The 23,851-nt window shown below is 55.5% G+C and overlaps 3 protein-coding genes across 3 annotated transcripts; 1 reads left to right on the top strand and 2 right to left on the bottom strand.

The window, feature by feature from the left end:
- Positions 1–427: 427 nt before the first annotated feature.
- Positions 428–12,262, bottom strand: CCT7 (chaperonin containing TCP1 subunit 7). The gene is made up of 12 exons (XM_082760401.1): positions 12,120–12,262; positions 10,601–10,754; positions 9,240–9,346; positions 8,746–8,871; positions 7,850–7,902; positions 6,823–6,994; positions 5,596–5,760; positions 4,380–4,568; positions 3,674–3,771; positions 2,942–3,074; positions 1,765–1,971; positions 428–1,025 (listed from the first exon to the last, which is right to left on the bottom strand). The coding sequence occupies exons 1-12, from the start codon at positions 12,123–12,125 to the stop codon at positions 801–803; spliced, it is 1,635 nt and encodes a 544-aa protein (XP_082616527.1). The 5' UTR covers positions 12,126–12,262; the 3' UTR covers positions 428–800.
- Positions 12,263–12,505: 243 nt separating this feature from the next.
- On the top strand, positions 12,506–15,278 carry PRADC1 (protease associated domain containing 1). Its single transcript, XM_082758480.1, has 5 exons — positions 12,506–12,567; positions 13,352–13,452; positions 13,771–13,880; positions 14,409–14,576; positions 14,796–15,278. Exons 1-5 carry the CDS (start codon positions 12,507–12,509, stop codon positions 14,914–14,916), a joined length of 561 nt encoding a protein of 186 aa, XP_082614606.1. The 5' UTR covers position 12,506; the 3' UTR covers positions 14,917–15,278.
- A 211-nt stretch (positions 15,279–15,489) lies between these two features.
- Positions 15,490–21,717, bottom strand: SMYD5 (SMYD family member 5). The gene is made up of 13 exons (XM_082758578.1): positions 21,560–21,717; positions 21,169–21,277; positions 20,408–20,547; positions 20,054–20,175; positions 19,384–19,453; positions 18,857–18,961; positions 18,426–18,488; positions 18,153–18,223; positions 17,745–17,851; positions 17,343–17,399; positions 16,940–17,034; positions 16,655–16,725; positions 15,490–16,515 (listed from the first exon to the last, which is right to left on the bottom strand). The coding sequence occupies exons 1-13, from the start codon at positions 21,647–21,649 to the stop codon at positions 16,377–16,379; spliced, it is 1,239 nt and encodes a 412-aa protein (XP_082614704.1). The 5' UTR covers positions 21,650–21,717; the 3' UTR covers positions 15,490–16,376.
- Between the last annotated feature and the right edge of the window lie 2,134 nt (positions 21,718–23,851).

The following is a 23,851-nucleotide window of genomic DNA, read 5'->3' on the forward strand; positions in this document are numbered from 1 at the left end:
CTGCCAGGGACAGAGGCTGAAAACAGCCAAACTTCTCACGAAGGAGAAGTTTTCAGCAGCAGCCACATGTGGGGCAGTTTGCAGGGATATTAGAACCACCCCCAAATCCACACGGTGCCCAGATCCTGTTTTTACCCCTCCTGGCCGGACAGCAGAAGTGTTTTCTCTAAAAAGCTTTGTTTTAACACCCAGAGTAAGGAATGGCAGGAGGGTTTTTACAGAAAGGCTGCAACTGCCCCCATTTTTGCAGTACGACCGCTCACATGCTGCCCAGAGCAGGTAACAAATAGGAGGACGCAAGGAGAAATGTCCCCGAGCGGTATCGATGGGGAAAATGGGGAAAAAAAATGCTTAAAAGGTACTCCAAGCTTAAGATACCACCCTGTAGAACGAAGCAAGTGGCAAAGAGAGAGTCACCACAGCCCACCACGGGTTTCCATTCTTTTATTGAGCCTGGGTTCAAACCCCCAGCAGCAAGACGTATAAATACAAAGAAACCCCCAGGCGTGCTCGCTGCGCTGCCTGCCAGCAGCGAGGAGGGCTCTGCCCGGCACAGCTTCCACGGGGCGAGCCTCGGGGGATCAGTGCTGTGTAGGAAATGTTGGGGCAGGGCACCTCGCGGGAGGCTGCCACCGCCGCCAAGATTTGACTCTAATTAAACGAGGCCAGTGGTTGCCTGTGAGCCCTCCGAGTGACCATCTGGTGAAGGGGCTGTTAATTAAGCTAGAAATCAACTCGTTTCCCATCCACGCGCTCGGGGAGAGCCCCGGCTGCGTCAGGATGCCCACAGGGAGCGGGGTTCAGTGGTTGTGGGGTCTGCCTCGGCCCCGGCCCCGGCCCCCGGGTGGGGCGTCCACGGTGGAGCGCGGGTTTTTGATGGTCTCGTCCACGGACACGATGAGGCAGGCGGCCTCGGAGGCGGCCGTGAGCGCGTTGATGCGCACGATGGCCGGCTCCCACACGCAGGCCTCGAAGTTGTCGGCGATGTCCTCGTTGTTGACGTCCACGCCGTACCACATGCCGCCCTGGCAGGAGAGAGAAAAAGAGGAAAAGGTCTGGTTATAGGGTGAATCGGTTCAGGGTCTGCACTCTGAGAAGTGAGGGCATGAAAACACTCAAGGAGACAAAGATTGGACCTTGCTTTACAAAGGAGGGGGGAAATTTGAGGAGAACACGCGGAAAAAAGGCTCAGCTGGCTTCCAACAGCAGCATCAAAGCCTCACAGAGCAGGAAACTTGCTCCATTTCACAAAGAAGCTGTCAAACACTTCACAACCGACTTCCACCTCGCTGTTGTCTCATCCCCTTACCCACCAGTCATCCGCAGCGTGACGCCACAGCGACGTGGCTGCTGCTAAGAGGCACGAGCAGCAAACCCAGCCCCAGCTGCCTGAATTAGGACCTCACGTGCACACACACCACAAGATGTGAAGTGATGGCAAGTAATCAGGGCCTGCAGTCCACAGCTCCTCTGGAAAACACACCGCCGAGCCAACTTCCCCACTAATTACTTTCATGTTTAATATAGAAGCCTCCCTCCTGACAACCGATGCATTTTTAAACGAGCAAATCACAACTCCCAGCTCCAAAAAAGTCGCCCGACAGCTGCGATCAAAGGGAAAACAGATCACTTCCCTTTATAGCAACCTGCCGCAAGCCCACACCGCGTCTGAAAACAAAACGCAGCGTTTCATCAAAAGGGGACACGAGCCCAGCGGAAACGTAGCGGAATTAAGAGTGGTTTTGCCCGAGGGCAGGCACCCACCTGTGCGTGTTTGGCTCGCAGCTTGTTCAGGATGTTGGTGGCATCGAAGCCGGCGTTGTCACAGAGCTGCCGGGGAATGATCTCAAGGGCTTTAGCGTAAGCTCCTATCAGCAGCTGCTGCTTGCCCGGAATGGTCCTGGAGTAGTCGCGGAGGTATTTGGAGAGCTCCATCTCTATCGCGCCACCGCCGGCAACCACCGAGTCGTTCTGGAAGAGAAGGGGAAAAGAGGTGATGCTCGCACTCCTGTCCCAAAAATGCAGACACTCCGGGCCCAGGGGAAGCCCCCAGCTGGGAAAATCACACTTCAGGAACAGGTTGAGACCCTCAGGTGGCCCCTGCCCCACCCCATGGAGCTGTCCCAGGAGGGGATGGCAGACCGCAGCCTCTCTCGTGCTGCACAAGCGTCCCTCGTTTTCATGAAGCCTTCAGAACTGAAGATATTTGCAGCAGCACTCGGCAGCCAAGTTCTCCTACCAGCTATTTTTTCCCCCTCCCTATCTGCTTCGGTAGAGAGAGATCGGGATGTTCTTTCTAAAGCCAGAACAGTTCCAAAAGTGTTGACATGCTTCCTTCCACGGGCGCTCAGCCTCACAGGAAAAAAAAAAACAAACACCACACATGACCACGTTATCATGCACAACCCAGGAACGGCTGCAATTCGGGAACACAGGACCAGGAGCCCTGCAAGCACGGCACAGCCCCACGCACCTCAGACCCCCCTCTTCACACAGGGGGGTGGTTACCAACGCTCACCCCTCCGAGAATTCACCAAGAGAGGGAGGAATGGGCTTGTAACAGGTGAAATTCAGGCAGAAAAATCAACCTTGCTACTCACATCCACTTCAGAACTACCCAGCACACCCCACAGACTGCTCCCTGGCAGGGTGAAGGTGTTGAAAGAACAGGCAGCAACCCAGCGAGGACAATTAAGTTAAAAACTAAAGAGGAGACAAAGCCAGGTGTGCCTGGAAAGCAGCTGGCAACGCTGCAGAGGAGGCAGCAATCGAGTTATTCAGTCAGACACTGCTCGTCTGCACACTCAGCCTACAGGCTGGAGCTCCTGGGTTCAGTAGGAGAGACCTCAGCCGGTGCTGGGGGGTGTGAGAAGGCTGCTGAAGGCGTTACGGCTGTGCCAGGGCCTGTCCCAGCCCAGGGAGGTACCCGCGGGCTCCTTACCTTGATGGCTCTCCGCACTATCATGATGGCATCGTGCAGGGACCGTTCCGTCTCCTCCATGAACTGCTCGGCGCCTCCTCGCAGGATTATCGTGCACGTCTTTGCCTTCGGGCAGCCCGTGAAGAGGTTATACCTGCCAAAAGCACAACACAGCAATGGTTGAGGCAAACAAAAAGGGCAGGGCTGCTCCTCGGCAGGCTTAGCACCAACACGACACAGCACGAGGACGGAGAAGCTCTTTTTATTCACGAGTGACACGCCTGCTGACCCCGGGAAATCTAAAGGCTTTGCGCTAAACCGGCGCTCTCATTTTCACTCAGCAGGAGCACAGCAGATGTTAGGAGGCAGCCCCAAAGAGGATTTCTCCTCTAGCAACAGGAAGAACCCCACCGCAGCTTCACAGCTTCATTTACGGAGTGAAGTGGCACCGTGGGACACCAGGCGATGCCACCACCAGGCCCAGAAGGCGCAGCTTTAAGTCTGAATGAAACACCACCAGGCCTTCTGCACTGCACCAGGGGAAAGATAGTTAAGAAGCATAAAAGAGAGGTAAAATAAGCCTTAAAAGAGAGTTTACTGCTGCTCCTCAGCCTCACACAAAGCAGTAACGATGCAGCCTTGTTTTCAGCATCGCCCAGAGCTGCTCACACCTGCTACCACTCACACCCTCACTTTTCCAGCTAATATTGGAGCGTTTGCACAGGGCTCCAGGCTCACAGCCGGCACATTTACCTATCTCCTCCGATCTGAGTCTCCTCGAAGAGCTCGCATCGGCCCAGCACGTCGTCTGCCAGGGCGTTCACGCTGGTCTGAATGGATCCGCCGCAGGCCTGCATGGGAGGAAGATAAGCGTGGTGTTACCAGCACTGACAAACAAGACAAATTTGCCCAGCAGGCTACTGCTCTTCTGAGACAGCCCAGCCTTTTAGCTGATGCAAAACCACCCCGCAGGTCAGATTCAAGAAAAACACGATCTACTTTCCTCCCATCTCGAGTATCTAGGCAGGCTACCAGCAAGAGAAGTGATCCTCGACAGCAAAATGAGATTATGCTTCTTCTAAGTGCTGACTCACGGGCTCTGGAGTCCAGCAGCTACACAAAGGCAGCTCAGAGAAACCCACTCACAACAGAACGGGCAAGGAGCAGGGAAAATAAACTTCTAGCAATGCAGTGTGCAGCACCTAATATGGTGTAACACCAGGGAAATTAAGAGCAGCACAGCTGCAACCAGTTTGTGATCGGTCACTCCACCAAGGAACAGCTTTGTCAGCATGCTACAACTTCACACCGTGACCATATCCTCAACGAAACCACGCGATTTTTGTTTTAAATCTTCACGTTTAGTCACTGAATGTGCCCTGTTTTGGGAACGGCATGACCAGCCTGCCACTAGTCAAGCTAAATTCCGAGTCTTTATCCCAGGAACGAGGCAGCTCACCATCATGGTTCTCTTGAGATCTTCCTCCGGGACGCGGCCAGCACAGAACATGTCTCTGTCCGCGAAGTACTGAGTAGCCACGTCGCCGATGGGAAGCTTGGACAGGACGACTTTGGCTCCCGACTTGTGGATTTTGTCTAGCTTGTCGTACAAAATGTTCCATTCGGCGTCCACGATGGCCTGGTAGTCCTGGCAGGGAGGAGAGAAACAGGAGCAGTGGTGTTAGAGAGGATTAAACACAGCCCACTGCACCCGGGCTCTTCTAAAGCAAAGGCAGCAGTGACGCTGCTCTGTGTGGCCGTGGCAGCCAAGTGCTTCCCGAGACTCAGAGGCAATTTTAGGTCGCTTCATCTTATGACGAAGAAGCACATCTGTTAAAATACTGCTGGCAGCAGAGCCAAGTAGATAAAGGGGTTGCGTGACCTGAAGAAAAGGTAGCTACAGCTTGAGAGAGAGAACACGAGGAGGAGGAAGGGATTATACTGATGTCAGAGGTGTTTACAGAGCTGTGCAAGGACACTGGGGCGAAGAAATTCAGCGTTCTCTCAAAAAGGAAAAACAGACATGGAGAAACTCCGGGCTTTAGCAGCGTGCCTGTGCTTGACAAGCCTTACACACGAGCCTGCCGCGTTCCAGCTCAGTGAAGCAGAGCCACGGGCAGCTAGGAGAGCTTCTGACAGCACACAGCAACACCACACACAGCCGCTGAGTGCAACGGGAAGAGTCACGTTCACCAAGGCAGAGAGGAGAGCTTCAAGGAAACAACTCCTGACACCACAGCAGGGCCAAGACCCAAAACACAAAGCACACAGATTTTTAGACACCGCAATCATGCAGGAGCCAAGCACAGGCAGCACTTTCCAATGTGGTCGCTCTCTGCCACCTCGTTTCTTAAGGTTATTTATTTATTTCCATTAGTTGGAAAGAGATCTACTGCCTGAACAGCTACCTCGTTGGCTTAAATACACGCAGGCTTTTTCTACATGTAAAGTGCCACTTAATTAAGACTTCCCCGGGAGGCCACTCGTTCAGCATAAAGAAGTCACCACCCAGCTGTAACTGAGAGCAGAAAGGTGCCCTAAAACCTCTGAAATTTAAGGTCTGTTACACTTCCCCCAGCACAGGCAGCAGGGACTCTCAGGAGGATGCAGGCAGAGCAGCCAGCTCCCTGATATTTGCCCCGAGGCAGGAGAGGCTCCCCCCTTTCAGCTCTTACCTCCACCGTGTTCACTCTGACTTCGGCGTTGTCCTTCTCCGCTTTGAGCTCCAGCTCCACGTTCAGCAGGGCGATTTTGGGAGCCTGGTACTTCTTGGGCTGCATCTCAAACCCGGCGTAGGAAAACGTCTTCTTAAAGGCAACTCCGGCCACCAGCTGCGAGTCCTTGAGGAGAGGGAGTTTTGTGAGGCTCAGCCTCCCAAGGTTTTCTCTGCGGGGTTAATTACCCCCCCGGGAGACTCCCTGCTTCTCAGCCCTCATTTACAAAGCGCTCACCAACAGCTGTCTCCTTTGATTAACCCACTTTTAAAGCAAATAAGCAGCAAATATTTTCCTCTCTCTGTTCACAACACCAGCTTCTGTCGTTTCCTTCCCATCCCTCAAGACGCTGCAGCAGGAGATGCTATGCACAATCTCCAGATCAAGGGATGGAGCAATCTGTTCTCCCTCTGATGTCTTTCCCATTTCTGCCCTTTGAAGACAGATACTTCTCATCCGCAGCCCCACACCTCTTTTTTTTTCTTCCCCTGGTTTGTTTCTACAAGCTCCACCACCATCCCTAGGACTGCTCTGCAGCAGGACTACCCTGCCCAACACTGCCCCCTGCAGTGAACTTCTCGACTTGGTGGCTAGGAGAGAAATTGGCACTAAATTTCCTGCCCCACGGGCATCAAATCTCACTGCAGACTCAGCTCTGCCCAGGGAGCATCCATCATTTCACCCTCCTCAGCCAGGAAAAGCTCAGATTTTCCGTGCTAGCTGACAGGGCGAGGTGACCAGGATCCACCACGAGCCAGCCCCAAAAAGCAGCGTGCTAAGTTATCTGCCCCAGCCACAGACACCTCTCCAAGGAGTTTAAAAGGTGAATACAAGGGAAAAATGATGCTGAGAAGGGGGAGCTGCTTCTATCCAGACAAGGGGACTCCCCCCTGCCCAGGGAGGCAATTTCTGCAAGCCCCAGAATACCACTAGGCCCAGACACCCAGAAAACAGTTGCTGAAACATCCCTAATTCAGGTGTCTCGGCAAGATAATGGGGTATTTTTGTTTCCTCTCAATGAAAATGCTCGTGCAAAGTGTTTACAGACAGCAACAGCCACAGAATAATGATTCAGTGACTGTGGCAGGCTTTCCTCTCCAGCAGGAGCAGCCCAAGAAGCAGGCCAAACCTCACAGGGGCTGCAGTCACTGCCCCCTACCCTCCAAGGCAGGTTCCCAGAGCACTTACTTCCAGAGCCCCTCCTTGCACCTTCTTTATCCCGATCATTTTGAGCTGCAGCAAGTCGTCCAGCATCATGACAGCATCCACCACCATCTTGGAAAAAAAGTCCTTGCTCTGGGAGATCAGCTTGGAGCTCAGGGCTGTGGCTGCACACTTCTCCAGCAGGCTTCTCTGCTCGCTGCAGGAGAGGAAAAGACAAAGCCTTGTTGCTGATTTCCTTTCACAAAACCCCAAAACGTGTATGACAGACCCACTCGAGGAGGCAAGGATCAGCTCCTGGCCACGGACGGGGAAAGCAGGGCACGTGGAAGCCAAAAGAGACTTGTAAATCCTAAACTCAGACCTGTACCAGTGGGGTTGGCTGGCTTTTAGATACCACATGCCCAAACAGAATAGAGGGGCTCGAGCACCCTTGTCTTCATCCCAAGGTGGTATGAAGTTTGGGACACCTTCAGAGGGATTCAGGTTCTCCGAGCGTTACCTCGGGTAACACAAGCTGTGACAGAGTTCTGCTCTGACAGAAATTTTACTAGAGGTGTTAGGAAGGTCTAATCAAGTAGATAAAAGCATAAAATGCAGGGAGAAAATCATCTCTAGCATTATCATCTCATTTCAGTAATTATTTCATTAACGTTCTCAGCCGTTTCCCTTCATGTACTCGGCAGCTAAGAAGGGATTTGATTTTAAGGGAAGCACCGAGCATTTAACACTGCCAGCGATTCCACCAGACGCTACAAGTCTCCGCTGTCACTTGACAGAAGAAATGAGGCCACTTATTTTGGTACCCAGCCTCCTCCAAGCGCTCAGGAAAACACTGCCCCACTTTGCTGCAGCAGCAACCCAAGCGAGAGCACAGCCCCTTCCCTGCAGGAGCAGGAAATTCCAAGAGCTCAAGAAAAACCCCGGTGTGGGGCCACAGCTGCTCGTCCCGACCTCAAGAGCTCAGCCAGAGCCCCAGCAGGAGGCAGCAAAGCCTCGCAGCCACCAAGCGAAGCCCAGCTCCACAACCAGGTCACCCACCAGGGAAACTTACTCTTTATCTTCCTTCTTGACGGAGACAGCGATGTCTTTGATCTTGTTCACAGCCTGCCAAAACACAAGCCAACAGCTGGATTAGTGATTCCTGCCTGTGAGCCGAGCAGATCTCCAACTTCTCTTTGTGTTTTATGCCAGCTTTTATCCCTTCCTTCAATGTAACCCAAGTTTCAAGCACTTCACAGCTGTAAGAAACCCAGCAAGTGTAAGAGAAAGGGGAGAGGCTCCAAGCTGCACTGCTGCTTTCAGAGATCTGGGAAACCCCATCCACACACACACACCAGACAACCAGCACATACAGCTAAAAACGTTTATACACAACCTCAGCCCATGCTCTGAGCAGAACTCTCAGACTCCACTTGCTGTAATATTTCCTGTTTTAATGGCTAGAAGCTTAATGAGGTCATTAAGAGGCTTCTTCCTTTTCAAACCATAGAAATAACAGCTTTAAAGAAGTCTGGTGGGATTTTGAACCGTTATCTTTGCACTTTTAAGAGCCTCCAAACCCAGTTCTCAAATCCACAGCCAGGCATTACAATCGAGGGAGTTAACCCCCAGAGAAGGCTCAGCCTGACTGACTGATTTGCTTCACGAGACGTAAGGTGCACAAGGAGCAGCAGAGATCTGGAAGTGAATTTTCCCGCTTATTCATCCTTCCTTGGAGAAAAAACAGAGAGGAACAGCGCCCCAGAGGCACGGGCTGGCAATAACAGCTCAGTGATACCAGAGAACAGCCGATGCTTGCAGCGAGCCACCAGGAGATGGCTACTGACACCCCCACTCAGCTCCACCACTGGCTTTGGCTTGGAAAAAGGATTTTATTTCATTCCCCTCCACCCCTGGCACAGGCTGCTCCCCCCAGACGGGCTGGCAGAGCATGCGGTGCTGCCTCACCAGCTGCGTGGCGGTGCGGAAGGCACGGATGATGATCTGAGGGTGGAGGCCTTCCTCCACGTAGGGCTTCACCTGCTTCAGGAACTCGGCAGCGAGCAGCGTGACGGACGTGGTGCCATCGCCAACCTGCACGGACAGAGATTTTGTGTCACCGCCTGCAGAGTGGCTTCCCGAGGGCTTCTCTGCTCACAGGTTTGCAGCTGGATTCTTTGGTTATCGTGAAGCACTGGGCTCAGACTCCGTCCTGTTTGAGGGCACGGTGACACCTCCCACCTCCCAGTTACCCCTGCTCACCAGATGGGATCTTGGCACTTCAAAATTCCCAACCCTCTCCCCACCTCTGGCTGAAACAGCACACGGGATTCCAAAGTTATCACAAGAAAAGCACCAGTAAAGAAACCAGGCTAAAAGTCAGCACTCCAGGATCAAACCCCCCGAATTAACACCACGTGCACACCGGTGCCACCAGGCACACCGCGGGGTCACCCTCCTACCTCGGCATCCTGAGACTTGGCGATGTCCACCAACGTCTTCGCGGCCGGGTGGACAACGTCCAGGAGCTTCAGGATGGTGGCGCCGTCGTTAGAGATGGTGGCTTTGCCTGTAATGGATTTAAATGAGGAAATTAAAATCAAATGCCCCAAATACAGCCCTCAGCACCACAAAACGGCCGTGTCAGCTTAAGCAGAGCTCTGCAGACCTCAAAGACCTCAAAAAACACCAACCAGCCAGTCCCATCACTGTGAATTTTCTCAAGTCGAAACCACCACAGGCTCTAACCCCAAACTGCCATTTAAAATTATTTTTTTTCAGCCAAATTACTGCATTGTTTCCTCTCTGCCATGTGATCTGCAATGCAGTCACCACGATATTTTAACACAGCCATGAGCTGGCTGACAAGGACAGCTTGGGGCCCCTCCCTGTGACAGAGGAGAGCCCAGGACAGCTGTTGCATGGAACATCAGCAGGAAAAATGCCACCCTGACAGTGCCCTTTTAGCCCAATTCTGGGGCAAATTAAACGTAGTTTGTCGAAGTGCTGAACAAGTCTCCGCATCAGTTAAGGGAGAGGTTTTAAATTCATCTCCCTCTACTTCTGAATAGTCATGTTAGATTTAAAAAAACAGAGATATCCTAGTCTGATACTCATGTAAAGAAATAAATCAGAAATAAATCATATTATCCACTGAGCAAATTTAAAATTAAATTTAAATAATATTGAAATTTCAAGTGATGTTTTTAAATACAATCGTTATAGTTTGCATTTGTAAAAAGTATTAAAAGGGTTCTAAGACCTTACAGTAACAGGGATGAAAAAAACAACACTCTTTTAGTGACTTGAAGCAAGTCTTTTCGGAGGGGTGGGTCTCATCCGTAATCACACAAAAATAAACCCAGTAGCATCCACTGACCTCATCCACACTCGCTCTGCCAAACCAAGAGCTAAGTAACCCCACGCAAATTATGAGCCTCATTATAAAAATAACGGGATGGGGGAGTGAGAGAGGAAGTCAGGGATACCTGAGGACCATGTTTGGGACACACAGCTCCTCCTTCCTGCCACGGATGTGCATCGAGTCACCCTAAGCGTGGATCTCAGCAGCTTCCCAACAAAAGCAGAGCTGCCTGAACCCCAGCAGCAGGCAGCTGGGATGCCTGCACAAGCTGAGGCCAAAACCAAGGCACCAAACTGAGCCCTGAGGCAGGAGCTGCACCTCTGTGCTGCGAGCTGAGCTCAGCACGGCGCAGAGAAGCTGAATTCTGCACAAATGCTTACATTAGTTTAAAAAATACGAATTAAATCATGTTACAGAACAGCCATTAGCTGCAGGAGGAGCCTCGCCAAGGCTGCTTACCCCGGTCATCCACGATGAGCTTGTCCATGCCCCGTGGCCCCAGCGTGGTGCGCACGGCCTCGGCGATCACCTGGCAGGCATTGATGTTGCTGACGAGCTGCGGGATCCCCTGCGAGGTGTCGGTGCCCTCCTTCAGCAGGATAACCGGTGTTGGCTGCGGGGAGAACACACGGCAGGGCTGGTACTCCCCTCTCAGTGCTCTGGGGCAGCCCAGCATGATCCCACTGCACAACGAGGCCGAGGACAAAACCTGCAGACCCCTCAAACCCCTCTGCCCAAAGTACCAGCCACTCAGCTTTTAATTTTAACCACACTGCTCCAAAGCAAGGCTCAAAGTCTTTCCATGGGATAACAGCAATCACTGAGCCAGCAGGATGTTTGGCACAGCAGAACCACAGAATTTTTAGGGTTGGAAAAGCCTCAAAGATCATCTGGTCCAACCACCCCCCTGTCACCACTGTCACCCACTGAACCATGTCCCCAAGCACCACGTCCAACCTTGCCTTGAACACCCCCAGGGATGGGGACACCACCACCTCCCTGTCACCCCATCGCCACCCCTGACCACTCTTTCTGACAGAAATGTCTCCTCATTTCCCACCTGAACCTCCCCTGGCACAACTTGAGGCCATTCCCTCAGTCCTATCACTGCTACCTGTGAGCAGAGGCCAACCCCCAGCTCCCCACAGCTCCCTTTCAGGCAGTAGCAGAGAGCAATGAGCTCTGCCCTGAGCCTCCCCTTCCCCAGCCCAAACCCCAAACCAGTTCCCTCAGCCACTCCTCATATATTTCGTGTCCCAGACCCTTCTCCAGCTTCATAGCCCTGCTCTGGACATGCTCTAGTGCCCTGATGTCATTCTTGTACTAACAGCCCTTTCCCTGTCACATCTCAAGCCGCAGCCCATGTGACCAAAAGGAGAACAACTGGATAGTAATGTATGCAGAGAGAACGTGGTGAATGAACACAAAGCGTTCACAAAGCGACCACACCTGCCTGATGTCAAACGGGGGGAGAGATCTCTGAAACACAGGCAGGGCCTAGAGGGCATCCAAGCCCCCAGCAGGCCCCTCGCTGTGCTCCACAAAGGGAACCGGGCGTGTTGCGCAGGCACAGCCCGCGTCTGTCACCCCCAGCTTTAAAACACCTTGAGAGCAGGACGACCACCGCCAGGGGTGAAGATCCGAGGGCTGGTAGCGCCACAGCCCGCCCCACACCAAGGGCACCGTGTGGGGGCCGGATCCCAACGGGGAGCAAACCCCGCACCCCCCTTCCCCGGACTACAACTCCCAGCAGGCCCCGCGGCCGCCCCCCAACCCCTCAAACCCGGGCCTAGCCCCCGGCCCGCCGCCCGCCCGCCCCCCCCCAGGCCCGGCCGCGGCGCCATCCGCGGGCCCAAAGCGCGATGGATCCCGCCGCATCCCCTCCTGCGATGGTCCCCGGAGGGCGGCGGGGGCCGGGCGAGGCAGCGGCGGGGCGGATGGCGGAGGATGGGGACGGATGGCGGCGGATGGCGCTCACCATCATCCCTGCGGCGCTCCTCGCGGCGGCTCCCGGCTGCGGCAGGCCCCGCGCCCCACAATGCCCCGCGCGTTGCTAGGCAACCACTTCCGGCCGCGCTCGCTGGTCCTGGAGGCCAGAGCGGGCCCCGTCGGGGGGGTGCCCTTCTATCCCCCGGTGACCATAGAGACGGGTGGGGGTCACTATTTCGCAGGGGGCGCGGCCCGCGACGAGCAGCGCGCGGGTATGGATCTGTATTTGGCAGGCCCGCTGGAGGACCTCCCCCTCCGCTCCCTTCTCGGCCCCTCAGGAGATTGACAGCGGCGCCGCCCAATGGGAAGGCGAGGCGGGGGCGGCGCGGCCAATGGGAGCGGCGCGGGGGCGAGGGGGGCGGGGCCGGGCGCAGCCATGCTCCGCCGCTCGCTGTGGCTCTGCCTCTGCCTCTGCCTCTGCTCCTGCCCGGCCCGCGGTGAGCGGCCCCGGGGACCCCCGGGGACCCCCAGGGACATCCCCGGAGAACACCGGAGACCCCCGGGAACCCTCGGGGACCCTTGGGTTCAGGCCCAGGCGCTGCCGGAGGGTGCAGGGCCCGCCCGGCCCAGCGCCCCTCAGCTCCCCTCAGAGCCCCTCAGGGTCCCCCAGCCCCCCTCAGGGCCCCTCAGCTCTCCTCAGAGCCCCTCAGGGACCCCCAACTCCCCTCAGATCCCCTTAGTCCCCCTCAGGGCCCCTCAAATCCCTCAGACCCCCCCAGCCCCCATCAGGGCCCCTCAGCCCCCCTCAGCTCTCCTCAGAGCCCCTCAGGGCCCCCCAACTCCCCTCAGGGCTTCTTATCTCCCCTCAGGGCCCCTTAGCCCCGCTCAGGGCCCCTCAGATCCCTCAGCTCCCTTCAGGGCCCTTCAGCCCCCCTCAGAGCTCCCCAGCCCCCCCAGGGCCCCTCAGGGCTTCTCAGACCCTCAGGGCCCCTCAGCTCCCCTCATTCCCCCTCAGCGCCTTTCAGGGCTCCTCAGCCCCCCTCAGGGCCCCTCAAATCCCTCAGACCCCCTCAGGGCCACTCAGCCCTCCTCAGGGCCCCTTAGCACCCCTTAGAGTCCATTAGCTCCCCTCAGGCCCCCTCAGCCCCTTCCCAGGTCCTTTTTTATTATTTTTTAATTATTATTACTATTTTTATTATTTTAATTAGTTTTTCTATTTTTTGTTGGGGAGTTTTGTGTTTTCCCTCAGCCTCTCACCGCCTGCTCTCCCCCACCCCGCAGGCCTGCGCATCCACGAGTACCTGTACTTCCAAGTGCTGAGCCCTGGCGACATCCGCTACATCTTCACAGCCACGCCGGCCAAGGATTTCGGCGGGGTGTTTGTAAGTACAGCCATAAACCCGCGTCCCCTCCTGACATTTCACCACGGGGGCGTTTGTAAGGATGGGAATAAACACAGATCCCATCCTGACGTTTCACTGTGGGGCCCCCACCTTGACGTTTTGCCACTTCAGGGCCCCCGATACCATTTTTTTACGGAAAATGAGCAAATTTAGCAAATTTCTTCCCCATAAACCTTCTCCTGGCAGCCCTAAAGCCCCCCCGGGGTGCATCCCACGGGGGGCAGCGGGACAGAGAGGGGCGGGGGCAGCAGATTTTGTGCTCAGCCCCGCTCAGCCCTGCCTGTCTTGCCCTCGGAGAACACAAGGTACGACCAGATCCACCTGGTCCCAGCGGATCCCCCCGAAGCCTGCGGAGAGCTGAACAATGGAGTCTTCATCCAGGACCAGATCGCTTTGGTGGAGCGGGGGTAGGTCCTCGCTGCGGGAGCTGCTTTTGGGGGGTGGGGGGGGGGACCTCGAGGCAGGATTGGAGCCGCTCGTGGGGCGGTTTGTGGCAGTGCCACGGCACGGAAAGGTGCTGCCACCACCCCCAGCTTCTCTCTGGGACCTTCCCCACGTGTGGAAAACAGGGGGGGATGCTTTCAGCCCCGAGTATTTCACGTGGCAGCTCTTAGAAAGCAGTTGGAAAAAGCTGTATTTTTTTTTTCTCTTAGGAAAAAGTGGCCCAACAGCAAAATTTGGGCAGCCACATCCTTAAATATGAACGCAGGGAGTTCTATTTTTATTTATTCGAGTCTGATTTACTCAAAGAGGCGTTGGGAGAGGCACGGTGACAGGGAGATGGATCCTTTCGTGGGTATCTCCAGCGCTTGCTGCCTCAGTGGTGCCTCTGCTGGCTGCAGAGGCTGAAGCCGAGGCAGATACCCACACATCTCCCAGCTTTGCTCCCCAAAAGCCCTCAGTTCGGACGAAATATTCCTGATCCCGTGCCCCAGGGGCTGCTCGTTCCTCTCGAAGACGCGCGTGATCCAGGAGCACGGAGGGCGGGCGGTGATCATCGCGGACAACGCCTACGATAACGACAGCTTCTACATCGAGATGATCCAGGACAGCACCAGGAGGACGGCCGACATCCCCGCGCTTTTCCTCCTGGGCAGGGACGGGTAGGTGCCTCGGGGGGGCTTCTCCTCGGCCCCAATCTCACAGAAAAGGCCGAGAAAATCCCGTTCCTGCTAAAAAGGGAGCTCCCGGCGTCCTACCAAGCTTTGAGCCGGATTTTTGGTGGATTTTGTCTAATTTAACCAAATTTCTGAGCCGGCCAGAGGTCTGTGCTCGCCCCAGGGCTCTGTTTTCCCCTCCCCACGTCGCTTTTATCCTCGCAGGTACATGATCAGGCGCTCGCTGGAGCAGCACGGGCTCCCCTGGGCCGTCATCTCCATCCCCGTCAACGTCACCAGCATCCCGACCTACGAGATGATGCAGCCCCCCTGGACCTTCTGGTAGCAGCGGATCGAGGACTTGTTTTTTTTTGGGGGGGAATCCCTGGATTTCACCCCTCCGTGGACCTGTTCTCCCAAAATCCCAGCCCCACGGGGGAGATCTTCGTGCTGGCGTGGAGCTGGGCAAAACCCCAGCGCCCGAGGTGGGGCCTCGAGCAACCGAACAACCTTTGTAGGGACTTTTTGGGAGGGAGGGGACGGCCCGGCGCCTCCCCAGGAAGGTTTTAAGGATGCCAACGGGAGTTTGTGGTGCTGATTCGGGGGGATGCAGCATTACAACCCGAAGGGGAGGGGAGGGAGGTGGATACGGGCTCGCCCATCCCCTGTGTATTTTTGTCTGAGCTAATGAAGTCTGGACAAGTTTTAGAGAAAGGGGAGTTTCTCTTTTTTTTTTTTAGCTGCGGATAAAAGAACGATTTCATCCCTTTTTTTTTCCCCCAGTACCCTTCCCAAGCTGCCTCCAGCTGCTGTGGCAGGGCTCGTGGCTGCCCTCACACCTCACCCTGCCCCCCCCAAAATCCTAAACCCCATCCTTTTTGTACCTGCTGTCCCCCCAGTTCCCACATAACCGCAAAGACGCAGCCCTGGGGCTCACCAGGCTCAGTTTATTACCAACACTGAAGGGCCCGGGGGGGGCCACCCGAGGCTGGGGACAAGCAGAGGGGCGTGGGGCTGGCAGCGATGGTTGTGGCAGAGGTGCCCAGCTCCCCAAAACACCCCTGGAAGGGAACGGGCTGGAAAAACAGCTCCAAAAACAAACAGGGTGGGGGGAAAAAAACACCCCGGGTGCTTCCCAGCCTCGCTGTGAAACCCCAAACATTTTCTGGGCTCTCGGGGGAGATTTGCTTACACGACCCAGCCTGTGGCAGCTGCAGCCCTCCCTAAACAGCCCAGCAAGGAAAGCTGGGGCTGAGGGAGGGAGGATTGATGGCCCACCCCCACGAATTTGGGTGTCTGAGCCACCCCGAGGCGTTTTTGCCCCACTTTTCAACCCGTTTCACCCCTCAGTTGCTGCTCACCGAGCTCAAGGCATGGAATGGAGCGTGCAGAAAGCCCCCAGCCCCTCAGCGTGTTAATACAGACATTAAATAATTCCCCTCGTGCACGCACACCCACACACTCACACTCCCCTCATCCCTGCGGGGTGGGAAACGACACCCCCACGGCCCCAAGAGCCCCTCCAGCTGCCCCTACAACCACCACTCGGCCCCAAGAGGTACCGGGACGAGGCAGGGGGCTGCTGGCTCGCCCCCAATCCTCGCAGGGAGGACGGGGACAGCCTCACACGCACGCACACACAGCACGAGGGCAGGTGGAAGCGGGGCCTGCCTCCTGCTCCCTCACTGCCCTGCTCCGACACAGCTCCACGCCCCCCGACCCCACAACACAACCCTGTTTTTGAATAGTTAAAGCTGCAGCCCTCCGGGAGGACCCTTTCCTCTTGCCCGGCCCTTTTCCTCTCGCTCACACGTCGGTCATCTCGTCCTCCAGCTCGGCGTCGTCCGTCTCCCCTTCGCCTTCCTCCTCCTCGTCTGACGTCGCGTCGGGGTCGTCGGCTTGCGCCAGGCACTTGGGACACGAGCAGGTGAACAGGTAGTTCTCCCTGGGAGAGGGGAGAGGAAGGAAAAAAAAGAGGGAGGGAGGTGAGATGGATGCAGATCTGATGAGGCAGGGGGCTAAAACAGGTGGCACTCGTGGGTTTGGGGCTGCTGGGATGGGGTTGGGGGGTGTCTGCCCCCTACCTGAGTATCTTGTTGCGGCTGTGTCTGCTCCGCTCCCTCTGACAGCAGTCCAGGTAGCTGATGCAGATTTCCTGCCAGCAAAAAGAAAAAGGGCCGGGCTGAGAACCGCCCCAAAAGCCTCGTGGAAACGCGGGGTCAAGAGGCAACTCCGTGGAGTAAGGCTGAAATTCATCCCAGCCAGGGAACCGTCCCGTGGCGGGACAAATAAAGAGGTACAGGGCTGGGGTTTGGGGTTTGTGGTGAAGGTAGGGATCCACTGGGTTCTCCCGCACGCCTCTGCCTCACCTCTCCTGCTTCGATGTCCTCCAGAGCCGTCAGATGCAGGAGGAAGTTGTTGTCCGGGAAGGACGTCTCGGCGTTGGGGATGCAGCTGTGGTTACCTGGGGGGGGGAACACCAGTCAGGGCTCCTCCAGACAAAGGGAACGTCCAGGACCCCAAAACAGGCAGCGGGGCTTGTGCCAGCCATCCCAGGTGGCCCAGGAGCACGTTTTGCTAGCCAAACCCTGCTTTTTTGGCTACTAAGCAGTGCCTCCAACCGGGAGGGCCACAGCTGGGCTAAGGACACGACGCTGCGACCACCCCACCCGCACGGGGGACACGCTGGGGGCTAGGAAAAGGTGACTCAGGCCAGCAGGGCGCAACCCTCCCCTGGCTGCCAGCTCCTCCCGCAGCCCTCCTCTTACTTACAGCAGCTCTGCAGCACGTAGAGACCCGATCCCTCGCAGTTGAGGAACTCTCCCGATTCTGCAGCAGAGTAAGGGGAAGGTTAAGAGCAGGTTAAGGCCTTGTGGGGGCTGCTCTGGCTCTGCCTCGCACGCAGCACGAGGAGAAAACCCCCAGCCAGCTCTCATTTGTGGCAAGCAGGGAGAAATTTCTTCCCTCTGCACTTCCACACGGCCTTTACTTGTTTTTTCCCTTTCCCCTTTAGTTAAATCGTTTAATAATAGTTTTTCCTTAATAATTCTTCATTCCCGTTAATTAACTCATCCTTATCTCAGCCAAATGAACAGCACAGGCAGGTCTTTGAGTGTTTTGAGTGTTTTTTCCAAAGGGGATCCCTCGGCTGAGCCTTCCTTGTCGGGCCCTCACCCTTCTCGATGTCCTTGTAGAGCTGGTCGATGAAGGCGTCCAGCTCCTCTCGCTGCAGCATGGGGAGATCCAGCGCGTCGCAGGCGTGCACCCACTGGCTCAGGGAGCTGTCGGGAAGCAGAAAAACACCACTACAGCCCCACAGCGCTGCGGGGGCACGGTGGGACCCCATATGGGGTGGTCTAAGGGTTAAATTCGTGTTTCAAGCGGCCACGGTCTGGCAGAGAGACACCAAAAGGTTGGACGGAGCCGAAATGAAGGGCTGCTTTTAATTTTCCCTCCCCCCAGCCCCACTCCTCACATCCAAACCCAGAAATTACTGAGGTCGATGCAGATTTGCAGGCTGTGCACCCCCTCCGTGCCCCGTTTTCACAGCCCTGCAACAAGCTCCCAGGAAAGCCTCGTTACCTGGTTCCTATGCCTTGGCCGTTGGTCCCAACGAGGGCGAAGAGGGATCGAAAGCCTTCTGGGGTGAACCACTGCAGAAGGGAGGTGAGAAATCAGCTGAGGCCAGGCCAGTGGCTGCAGCACCTCGCCCTGCACGTACCCCAAACCCCACAGGGAGCTTTGGGGGCAGCGAGAAAAGGGGCAGAGTCCCAGGGCAGACGTGAGCCAGGGGAACTGGCACCCAAAAAAAGGTCCTGCCACGCTCCTGGGTTAGGAGCAGGTGACTCAACTCACCCTGCTGAGATGCTCATCGTAAAGGGCTTCGGTGAAGAGCAAACGCAGCAGCTCCAGCTGGCCCTGGCGGAACACGGGAACACCATTAGGGTGCATCAACACCACGGGGACTCAGCCCAGCACAGGGCAGGAGGCTCAGGAGCCAGGCTCCTCGTCCTTCCCCGCAAGGCTGGAGGGTTGACGCCCTTAAAGCAGCAAGAAACTGCTCATTTTAGCAGCAAAACTACCTGCTGAGGAGACAGCAGCTCAATATCATCACCCTGTCCCGTTCCCAGAGCTGAAGCAGTCCCACAACAGAAGGGCCAGCAGGTTTTTGCTGCAGCATCCTAACCCCAAAGCCCTCTAAGCGACCTCCTTCCTCTCTGCCACTGGCGCAGGCAGGTTGGAGGGCTCCCAGCACTCGACAAACCCACGTCCTGCCAGGCTCTTACCTTAAATTTGTCCCCCAGCAGTTTGTGAGCGATCTCCTCCTCCTCGTTTGCTGTCTTACTGCAGAACTGCGAGAAGGCCTTGATCCACCAGTCCTTGTCCTTAGCCTGAAAAGGGAATCGAGCAAAGAAACTGCACCAAAACCGCTTTCTTCCCCTGCCAGGAGAACTGGGGGGAGAAGACGAGCCCCACTGAACTCAGAGGTGTTCAGCCACCAGAAGCAGTTGCATGGCAGGAGTTTACTGCCAGCGAAAGCATCAAGAAAGCCAGGCCAAAGAAGCAGAGCCAAAGGAAAGGTTCAATCCTGCCTAATTAATTTGGGATGGAAAAAAAAAAAACATCTGCTTGGCTCAGGACACTGAAGCCTCCTCTGCTGCCTGCTCTGTCTACAACCAGGGATCTCTAGACATTGAAATCTCTTCAAGAAGGAAAGCACTCTGCCAAAAAGAGATCAGTCCCTGGAAGTAAAAGCCACAACAGGAGAAAGAAACCTCACACCAGCAGCCGTGGACTCAAAGGACAGCCGTACCTGTTTGACAGTGGCAACCATCCGGGCCATCAGCATGATGCTGGAAGTCTCCGGTGGATAATGCATGTTTCTGGAGAGGAACAGAGAAGGAAGATGAGATCAGTGCTGGTACGGAAAGAAAAATCCAGAGGGAGGTAGGGGCAGCTGCTATCTTTGTGCTCAGGCCTGAGCTCATCACCAAAGCGGCCAGCCCAGGGAGAGAAGCCTGCACCCACCTGGGAGTCCAGGGGATACAAAGAATCCCCTACAACTCCGCTAAACCAGAGCCCAGGGAATAGCCCTGGTCCCGTGGAAACCCAAAGGCTGCACAAGAGCTGGGGTTTGTGACAGGGATGTCACTTCCCCCTCTGTGCCCATTTTGTCACTTGCAAGCAGGGACGGCAATTTATGGACGTGCAGGAGTTCTGTGAGGCGGATCTCCAAGCAGCTGGAGATGTGGCAGGCATGCTCTAAAACTGCAGGAGCGAGCGATGAGGAGCTCAGGGCTCTGTAGCCCTTTACTGGGTGAAAAATAAGAACTGCTCAGCCCGTGTCCAAACCCACAGCCACCCCATGCAGGGATGCAAAGCGAGAACGGTCTTCAGAACTGCTCCCAAGTTAGTGTCACCCAGCCTGGGACACTAGAGCCACCGCCTCTGCCTGTGGAGCACCAGGCAGGTCGATCCCCTACCTCCATGCCTCCTGCAGCTTGTTGAGGGGGTGCGTGGGGTCGTCACGGGACGGGCCGAGGCAGAGGACCTGGTGGTACTGCTCCAAAGCGGCCTGCCTGCATTCAGCACTGCAGTACGTCACCTAGAGCGAGGGGCACAGCGCCCGGCGTCGGCTACAGCAGCAGGAAAAGGGCTCCTGGGCCCCGCTGTGTCCCCTCCCTGACCGGTCTCTGAGCCCCAGCTCTTTAGCGATGCGGAAAGGGGAAAGGCAGGAACCCATTTCGGGGCAAAAAGCTTTACTGAGGGCCTGGCCAGATGCTATAAAGGAGTCAGCGACCCCAGGCAGGCCACGATCCCTCTCGGTAACCCCATACCTGGCAGCGGGGACACTGCTGGTGCAGGTCTTTCCGGATGCTGCACTGCTCTGGGTGAGGCAGCACCAGGGAGCTCTTCCCCAGCAGCCGCTGGGCGTTCTCCTCCGCCGTCTCCAAAGCTCGCAGGCAGTGATCGCAGGCTGGAGGGGAGAAAACACAACCAGACACGCAGTGAGACGTGTGTTTAAGGGCTGTATGATGCACACCACAAGCATCCTCATTTTGCTGATCAGCTCAGCAAGCAGCGCGGTCTACACAGGGCAAGGCTCGGCTTGTGTACAAACCCCATTTTTGCATTTCTCTTCTCCAAGTCACACTATATCATCTCCTTAGACCCAAAAGCACCGGCCCAGCAGAGCAGTTTAAGCCACGTACACTAAAATAGTTTTAAAACCTTGCTTTTCCAACCAGTGCCCTGCGTTTTCACACCTCCAGAGCACACTGGCATCCTTGCGGGCTCTACCTTGTGCTGGGGTAATGAGGATTGGCACCCAAACCACACAAAATTTGGGGTCCTCACCCTCTCAGTGGCATGGGGTAATGGGAATTGTCACCCAAACCACCCAAAAATCGGGGTCCTCACCCTTTGGTGGCACGTGGTGCTTTTTTTTTCCAGCTCGAAGGCTGGGCGTTTATCCCCTCACACCATTCGCAAGGCAAAACGCCAGCAGTGCCACACGCCTGGCGGTGCCAAAACCAACCCAAAAACCCTTCCTTTGGAACAAAAAAAATAGCAATTTGTCAATAAACCTTCACCTCACCTCGGTAGTTGTACAGCGCGTTCCAGAGGAACTGGGAGGCCACCACCGGCCGCTCCACGAAGACGGTCTCCCCTTTGCGGATGCTCCTGGTGGCGAACAAGCCTTTCCCCTGCGAGGGAAGAAAACGTGGTTCAGGGGAGCAGAGAAAAGGGGCCACACACCCCAAAGCGAACCCCAAGTTTTGAGCTTTTCACCCCAAAACCGAGCCCGCCCGGGCACGGCGCTGCCTGAGGCGAGGCGGGGAGCCACCCCCCTGAGGCGGCGCCGGGGCTTCTCCCCCTTTACCAGCGGGGATCCGCCAGGGCTGTGGTGGCAGCGGGGGGCTCAAGGGACCGAAGGAGGAGAGCTGAGGGACAGGGGGAAGGCAGGACGCCCCTCGGGCCGGCCTCACCTTGGCGCTGCTGATGAACCGAGCCTCAGCCGCGGCCCCGGGCTGGGCTCCAGCCGGGGAGCCGCACACGTCCCCCGCCGCGGCGGCCATCTTCGGGCGGCGACTTCCCCGCTCTGACCCGCCGGGGGCGGGAAGCGCTTCCTCCTCCTCCTCCTCTTTCATTTTTTTTTTCTCCTCCTCCTCTTTTTTTTCTTCTCCTCCTCTTTTTTCCTTCTCTTCACCGCCCTCACCCCCCTCAGCCCCTTGGCCGAAGGGCGGGCGGGCGGGGGCTAGCCGCCATCTTAGCCCTCCCCTCACCTCGCCGCCACCCTGGTCCCCTCCAAAAAACACCAAAAAACACCTCCAAAAATCCTCCAAACGGGGCCTCCGCCGTCAGCCGGGAGCGTGACTAGCTCTCCGCTATAAATTCGTGTTTTATTTTAACCATCCTGACGGGGAGGGACAGCCCCTGTCAGGCGAGAAGGCGCTGTGCCCCTCACAGTGTGAGGAGACGCGTCCCGCTGCCCTCAAAACCGGCCCAGCCTTCTGCAAAAATAAACACAAAATTTACACACGTTAACATGCGCCCGTGCTTTCCCCAGCCTGGCTGTCTGCAAACGCCTAAAATCAATGAAAACAGAGAGTTCAGTTGTATTTAATCAGACTTTAATTCATGCCGGCGCTGACAGAACCCGCTTGACTCAGCCCCGCTCCTTGATCGCGGATTTGGGAACGGGGCATGGTTTCTTTGGGGAGCTGTGGGGTTTTTTTCGGTGTCACTAGGTGTCACTGTCGGCTCGTGGTTCTCCTCCAAGTGCTTAAAATCGTTTTAGCTTTTATTTCCTGCGAGCTCCTGTTGGGAGCGCTGCTAAGCCGTGCCCGCAGTCCTGCAACAAGGGCTGGGGCGCAGGTGAATAAATGCTACCTCAGGAGTGATATTTTACTTGCATCTTCACACTAACAGCAAAAAGAGTAGCCATTAATGTAATAATAGCGCTATGTGTCCTCTTTTTGTAAGGTTTCAGTGGAAAGTCATAGTGTAGGAGCATCAGCTTGAGCTCAACCATTTCTGCCCATGCTAACCTAATGTGGCATTTATTATAAATGCAGGAACTGGACAAAAAATATCTACTTTCAACCTTAATGTGGGCTATCAATTTCCATTTTAAAAATAAAAATGTAAGGGAGGATGGAAATACGTGTTTTTTTGTTTTAATAAATTTCACGTTAAAATTAGAGTGGTTGGAAATGTTTCCCCCCTCCTTTCTCGCACTTACAAGTTAAATTTCAGCTGATCTGTTTAAAAGCTGTCCTTGCTCAACTCAAGCCGAGGTCAGTGCATGGGTTTACCAGCAAACACAGACGTGTGTGAGGGGGAAATGCTTGTGTTTGTATTGGCATTTTGGGAAGGAAAATGGGTCAGAGGAAACCACATTGTGATAGCTTCTGCTGCTTGAAAGCTGCTGTTACTTTTTGACAACAGGAGTCTTGTCAGGGGGTTTCCATTTTTTATTTATTTTTTAACCAATTTCCTGGGAAACACAGAAAACCAAGCACAACAGAAAGGATGGATAGCCCATCTTCAGCAGCTGCGGGGCAAGAAGCCACCAAGGCATCGCTGCCCACCTCAAAACCAAGGTGATGCCAGACACTGCCATTCCCACCCAGTCCCACTTCTTTTTTAAAACACGCTATTTTTATTAAGAAACAAAGCAAATAAATAACACTTAACAAGGAAAAAAAAAAAAAAAAGATATTTCTATAAATAATAAAAGAGTAAAGTGATATACAGTGTTGGGGGTCAGGAGGAGGCACAATGAATTATCCTGAGCTCGCGGCACCCTGGGACTGCAAGGTGACAGCCAGAGCGCTTAGCTGCTGCTGGTGTGGACCCAAAGAATTACTAAAACAGACAGGAAAGCCCAAATAATTATTTATCACCAGCCCCTTGGAGCCCTTCCACCCACCACACAGCAGCACGGGGTTGCAGATGTGCTCGCCAAGCGCTCCAGGTGCTGCTTCCCCCAGCACCGTGGTGTGTAACGAGGAGAGCAGAGAGCAGCCGCCGTCTGGGCCGGGATCAGCACATCTGGCCGAGGGGCAGGGGGCCGTCTGAAGCAGCAGAGGTGTTGGAAAGCTGTGGTTTTGTAACAGCCCCCGATCCCTGCACCTCAGCAAGCCGGGGAGCGCCTTGTTCCCTGCTGCGGCAGCGTGCACGCACCGTGGGGAAGGAAGGCAGCATCGGAAAGCTGAGAGACCCACGGGGGGGTTGGGAAGGCAAAACGAAGGCAGAAATACAGCAAGGCACAAGAT

Source organism: Aythya marila (assembly GCF_965140915.1).
Source record: "Aythya marila genome assembly, chromosome: 4".
NCBI classification, from domain to species: domain Eukaryota; kingdom Metazoa; phylum Chordata; class Aves; order Anseriformes; family Anatidae; genus Aythya; species Aythya marila.